Genomic DNA, 6,472 nt, shown 5'->3' with positions numbered 1-6,472 from the left:
ATTATGATAATTACCTATTTATCAAACACTTTCAAATTTACTAAGCACTTTCAATTTTTCATTAACACTAATAAATAATTATTAGTTACAAGAAGTGAATTCACTAATTTGGTGTAAAACCTTATGCACACGGAATAGTCAAAATTCTATATCACAAGAAGATCTAATCTGACAGTAGATTGCGGTAAAGATTTGGTGCAGGAGGGGGCCCACCTCATTTGGTCTATAATATATTCATCTTGCAGTGTGCCCTAGACCAATAGAGCGTGGAGCTCTTCCTATTTAATCTTAAACAGTAATCTTTTCGATACAAGGGTTATACGTAGATGAACATAAAAGAGATCATGAAAACAAAAGACAAAAGCTAAGACACAAAGCTTGGAGATAAAATTGAAGAATCATATATTAAATAACATCGTGTACAATAACTAGACAACAATTTTTTTCTCACTTATCAAAGTTGAGTAGAGAAATCTACATATATGTATCCTCCAAGCATTTCATGCATGCTTAAAACTTGGATTATTCGGTCATGCGTTTCAAGAAATAATCTCATACATTTATGGAGATCACCACAGAAATATCGGTCACGCTAATGGAAACCTCCAACTTAGTCTCCTCCTCGAGCACTGGGCCCCGGCAGATCGGACAGACCCTGGACGGCGCCGTGAGCCACCGATCAATGCAACCTTTGTGGAAAGTATGATGGCATCTTGGCAAGACTCTAACCTCCTCTCCTGCCACCAGATCATCTAAACAAATCACGCAGCTCTCGTCATCGCCGTCGTCGGTAGAGTAGACGATCACCGGGATCTTGTCGACAGTTTGAGGAGTGGTAGTAGTAGCATCAGTCGGGTGGCGTCGACTATTTTTATAGATACTCATGACCGCAATGAGGAAGATCAAGAAGGCAACAATGACTATTGGGGCGTAAGGGATGGATTGGTCTAGTAGGGTTGGGGAGGGAGATGGAGAAGTGGTCGGAGAAGTGATTTCTTCAAGTGGGTAAAAGAAGAGGGCAGTACTACTAGCTTCGGCTTCTTTATGTTGGATGAAGGAGGAGAAAATAGCTCTGATAGACATGATGAAGATTGATGGGCTAAGAGAGTAGCACAAAGAGAGATGAGAGAGAAAGGAAGAGCAACGGAGTGTGTGAGAGGAGTGGAGTACCTTTGCAATTGAAGAGGAGCTCAAATTATATAGTTAGAGTGAAAGCCGACTCCTAGTAGGAAATAGTTTAATAAATGGATAAGAATTAGGTAAAACCGAATTCCAGTAGGATTAGTCTAATAAACGAATGATTTTGGTACAAATGAGAATTGGATTCAAACTTTGTTTAAGCATTTGATATCTTCAAACATTTCCGACCCTGAAACTAATCCGTTTATCTACTTACACACACGTAATTTTACCCACCAAAACATAGAAACCCTAGTTTTTTCTCTCACACGCTATTAAAAGCGTTATCAATTCCATTCCGCTTCTCCTTCGAGCAGGAGCCGCCGGTGTAGCCCGCTTCCTCCGTCTTCCTACTTCCAACATGGTAAAGTTCTTGAAGCGAGGTAAGGCTGTCATCATCCTCCAGGGTCGGTTTGCCGGCACGAAGGCGGTCATTGTGCGGGTGTTCGAGTAGGGCATCCGTGACCGGCCGTACGGCCACTGCCTGGTCGCCAGCGTCGCGAAGTATCCGAAAAAAGTAATCCGAAAGGACTCGGCGAAGAATACGGCGAAGAAGTCCCGCGTGATGGCCTTCTTCAAGCTCGTCAACTTCACCCAACTTATGCCCACTTGCTACGCCGTCGACGTCGATCTCAAGGACGTCGTCACCGTCGACGCTCTTCAGTCGCGTGACGAAAGGGTCGCCGTTCGGAAGGAGACCAATGCCAGGTTCGAGGAGCGGTTCAAGACCGGTAAGAACCGGTGGTTCTTCACCAAGCTGCGGTTCTGATCGCCACAAATTGGTAATCTGTCCTTAGGTTTTCGTTCTCCGTCGTCCCTATGGATCTAAACTCTATTTGGTGCTATCTTATGGATCTATTTGACCTTTTTTTTAAAGGATTTTAATGCAATCTGATCACTATTAAGATCCATGGATCCGAATGTCTTTGATGTCTAAGATTCTTTTTTCGCGCCAATTGATTCTTGGATCAAGTAATAGAGTTTGATCTCTTAACTCCAACAATTTTTTGGATTAACATACACTTAATTTGAGTTACCTTTCCGTTGCCCTGTACTGGTGCTACACACTTTGTGCATATCTGATGCGTTCTCCCGTCGGTACTGTGTCTAGCACTCAAGCCTGGAGTTGCATTGTAAAGCTAGGGTATAATGGAATCCCTCTCTATACTATTTGATTATTGAAGAATTGATCATCGAGGTCTGTAATTTTTTATTATCTAAAATTCAATCGATATTTAGATTTGTTACAAAGTTTATTCAATTATTTACATCTTTGTTTATAATGATTTTTATAATGACTATCTTCAAAGTTGATCCATAAGAAAAACTTAATCGGTTGTATTTTAGCCTAAGACATAATTGTGAAGTCTTGATGAAATTGATGTTACATTGTTTGACAGCATTGATTGACCTGAGTTGCTCTCTTCAGTTTGCTGGCAATTTTCTGGACATAATGTCATGGATCCCATCTATTTTAAGGGATTATGTATGGATCCGTTGGATCTTTTAGTCACTGCTTGCTTTGAACGGATCTATTTTTGTTGACAAGTGGTAAGTTTCCTTCTTTCTCATGTTATTGAGCAAAGGTTTCCTGATGTGTTGTTTAATACTTTTATCTTTTTATTTAACGTAAGCGAAGATTGATATCTTCATAGGGTGCCCCCACATGATTACTCGTTTATTTCATATTTTGACATAATAATTAATTATATATTTACTTCTAATGAGATTCTTTACTGTATGGCTACCATCTATTTAAGGACAGTTTATTTGAAAAGTATGGGGTCATTTTGTAACAACACCCTCTTACCCTAATTTTATATGCATCCCTCGTTCTTAGTGTGAAAGATTTAAGTCCGATTCTAATGGGATATGGGCCAAATTTTTTTTGTTTTTGTTTTTTTGAATAGCTAGCTATATTAAGCTGACCTATCCGCTTGCCGGGATAACGGCCTCCTCCAAAATAAGGTTACATAATTCCAGGGGTAATGGGTATGTCGGCACAAGCCTAGCATACCCCAGACTCCTCTTTCCACATTTGGCTGCCCAGTCGGCCACTTTGTTCCAATCTCGTCTTACATGACTCAGGTGACAATTTACAAAAGAGCTGAGTAACTCCGTGCACTCAGCAACTAAACCCCTAATATCCCACGGACAGCTGACCCTTTTCTACATGATTTGGACTAACTCCAATGAGTCGGATTCAACCTCCACCTTAGCTTAGCTCGCAGCAAGTCGCAGTCCCAAACGGAAGGCGTGCCCCTTGGTTCGTAGCGTCGACTCGCCGGCGGATGGTTCCCATGCTGCCGCTACCAAGGTACCGCCCGCAGCCCTTATTACAGCCCCTGCCCCTCCGGGACGATCCACCCCGGAGAAAGCCTCATCCACGTTGACCTTGATCCACCCATCCGCTGGGTGTGTCCACCTTGTCGCCTGCGGCCTCGCCGGAGTGTTTCTTGGCCTACCTTGCTTTGCATAGTCCTTAGTGAGTTGCACTGCTCATCGGACTATCATATCAACGTGCATCTCAGCGGCTCCAAATACCTTCGCGTTGCGCAACTTCCAAAGCATCCACAGGGTGGACGCTAAAATTGCCTTGCAGTCCAAGGTCTCTCCCGGGTCTGCATTCTAGGACATGGTGATCCAGTCTTCCGTCAGCTTGGATGGCCACTCGTCACCCCATCCTTGGCTTGTTGCCAACATTCCCTAGACCTCCTTCGCAACCCTGCACGTGAAGAAAAGATGCACTACACTTTCTCTATGGATCCCACACATGGCGCAATTCTCGTTCGGACCGACTCGAATTGCGTGGAGGCGCGCCCGCGTTGGCAACCTCCTCCATAGAAGCTTCCATGCAAACAGCCAAACTCTCGGGGCCACCCGTAGTCGCCAAAGAGTGGTCCATCCTGCCCAACTGTCTTGGCACCTCGGGTGGATAAAGGCATAGATGGATTTGGCCTTGGGTTCACCCGCTCGCTCCGGCCACCAGATCCACCTTTCCGGCCCGACCGCCTCTGTGAGCTCAGTGGTGCTAATCTGGAAAGCAAGGTCAAGTCTGGCTTCCTCCACTAGTCGATCCGCCTACCTTCTGAACTCAGCTATTAGATCACTGACTCGTATTTCTTCGTTCATCAGCCTTGGCTGCATTTGATGTGGCTGATGGTTCCATGGTACCTCAGATAGCCAAGGTTCGCTAGCAGCTTTTGTCGTTCTTCCGCTGCCTATCTGCTTGCAGCACCTGCCTCGAACCGTGACCGTCGTGTTAACCAACGCTCTCCATACCCACGATGTTTTAGCTGGAACGATAGGGGTCCAAGGGTTAAGCTCACCATATTTGGCTCTCAGTATCTTCACCCACGGGCATTCCTGCTGATTCAGTACTTTGAATACTAGTTTCCCGAGGAGCACCGCCCTTGCCCCCTTCAACTTTCTTATAGCTAAGCCGCCTTCGGCCTTCGAGCTCGTCACCGTGTTCCAGTTTTGGAGGTGGAGACCTTGGCCTGCCCCGCTCTCCCATAGAAAGGTCCGGGCTTTCTTCTCTATTGCCTGTAGGATAGTATTTGGCAGCCACGTGCATCCCAACCAATACGCCGAGATAGCCATGATCGTAGCGTTTATCAAGGTGAGTTTTTCAGCGGTGGAGAGTACCCCGCGTTTCCACTCGGCTAGTTTCCTGCCCACATGGTCCACCAGTGCGTGATGTTCCCGAACTCTAACTCGGCGGTCCGAGATGAGCACACCAAGGTATGTAAATGGCATGGTCGCCATTTGTATACCCAGGCAATTGTAGAGCATCGTCTCCCTCTCCTTATCTATCCACCAGGGGAGGAGAAGCTGAGATTTCTTGTGGTTAACCTTCTGGTTGGTTAGTTTGGTATAGTCGGCGAGGCACTCTTGGATAATTAGTGCATTCGACTCAGTTGCTTGCACCGTGATGAGGAGGTCATCGGCATGCAACAGGTGGGTGAGTTGGGCCTCTCCTTCCTGGTAGCCCGTCAGCTGGCCTCAATCCACCCTATCGTTAATTAGGCTGGAGAGGTTCTGAGATACCAGGATGAATAGGTACGGGGAAAGTGGGTCTCCTTGTCGGAGCCCTCTAAATGGTTGCATCCACTGCGTCGGGGTTCTGTTGATGAGGAAGGAAAAAGCCGGGGAGGAGATGCATGCCTCTATCCACGAGCACCACCGAGTTGGAAAACCCATTCTTTGGAGCGTCTTCATTACCGCCTCCCAGCTAACCTTGTCATATGCTTTCTCCATGTCTAGCTTGAGCATCATGATCAACGTTGCTGTCCTGTTGGTGGTCATCAAATGCACCACTTCTTGCGCTACCAGAGTGTTGTCGGCTATATTCCTCCCCGCCATAAAGGCCGCCTGCTCCGGCCCCACTAGCTTGGGGAGGAGGCGCTTCATCCGGTCTATTAGTATCTTTGCGATGATCTTGTAGCTGACGTTACATAGAGATATAGGCTAAAAATCCTTCACTCGGGTAGGGTTTGCAGTCTTCATAATGAGCGTGATGTAGGTTCTTCCCCATTGCGGCGGCATGCTAGCCTGGGAAAAGAAATGATTCACGGCGTCGCAAAGGCCTTCCTCGATCTCCTCCCACAGCTTGACATACACTTCAGCTGGAATGCCATCGGGTCCCGGCACCTTCCCCCTAGGTAGACTCCAAAGCGCACCTTTGATCTCCTCCCTAGAGATGGGCCTGTGAGGTGGAAGAATTTTGTGTTCTTGTCGCCGCCTTGCACCCACTTAAGTTGTGCTCTTTGCAACCATTTGATGTTTATTTGCCTGCTAAGAGTCGACTTGAGATTGTAGAGGCCTCTTAAGCGTCGCAGCCCGGGCTCGTCCAGTCCCGCCTCCGCGTCAAACTTCTCGAGTTCCTCCAGCTCTTGTTTGGCCTCCTTTAGTTTGGCTTCAATATCTCCCACCTTCTCCTTGCTCCACCTCCTCATGGCCTTCTGCAACATGCCCATATTGTGTGAGAAGAGCTGCATGGGGTCACCTCTCCTTCGGTTCCTCCAGACCGTCGCGGTAATGCTCACGCTGGCTTCGTATTCTAGCCAGTATAGTTCATACCGAAAGGGCTGAGCCGGTTGTGTTCGCTCGGTGGGGAGGGTTAGTAGGAGTGGCGCGTGGTCCGAGGCAGAGCAATCTAGGTGCTTGACCTGGCATAATGGGTGCAATCCGATCCACCTAGAGTTAGCCAGCACACGGTCCAACCGAACCCATATGCGTCGGCTGCTCACTTGGTTATTGCACCAGGTATATGGTAGTCCTGAGAACCCTA

At 47.0% G+C, this 6,472-nt stretch overlaps 1 protein-coding gene and 1 pseudogene across 1 annotated transcript; one reads left to right on the top strand and one right to left on the bottom strand.

Annotated features, from left to right (window-relative positions):
* Nucleotides 1-552: 552 nt before the first annotated feature.
* LOC140765035 (E3 ubiquitin-protein ligase RHA1B-like) lies at nt 553-885 on the bottom strand. Its single transcript, XM_073103952.1, has one exon. It carries the CDS (start codon nt 883-885, stop codon nt 553-555), a length of 333 nt encoding a protein of 110 aa, XP_072960053.1.
* A 567-nt stretch (nt 886-1,452) lies between these two features.
* On the top strand, nt 1,453-2,181 carry LOC140765768 (large ribosomal subunit protein eL27x-like; annotated as a pseudogene).
* The last annotated feature ends 4,291 nt before the right edge of the window (nt 2,182-6,472 follow it).

The sequence above is a fragment of the Typha angustifolia genome, chromosome 8 (genome assembly GCF_048772165.1).
Source record: "Typha angustifolia cultivar Huaian chromosome 8, ASM4877216v1, whole genome shotgun sequence".
In the NCBI taxonomy this organism is placed as follows: Eukaryota; Viridiplantae; Streptophyta; class Magnoliopsida; order Poales; family Typhaceae; genus Typha; species Typha angustifolia.
Note: the sequence above shows the minus strand (reverse complement) of the source record. Positions and strands in the feature narration are given on the sequence as shown.

What these genes read in the sequence shown, in the direction of transcription:
- LOC140765035 (XM_073103952.1), bottom strand. Translation starts at nt 885, where the DNA reads ATGAGTATCTATAAAAATAGTCGACGCCACCCGACTGATGCTACTACT.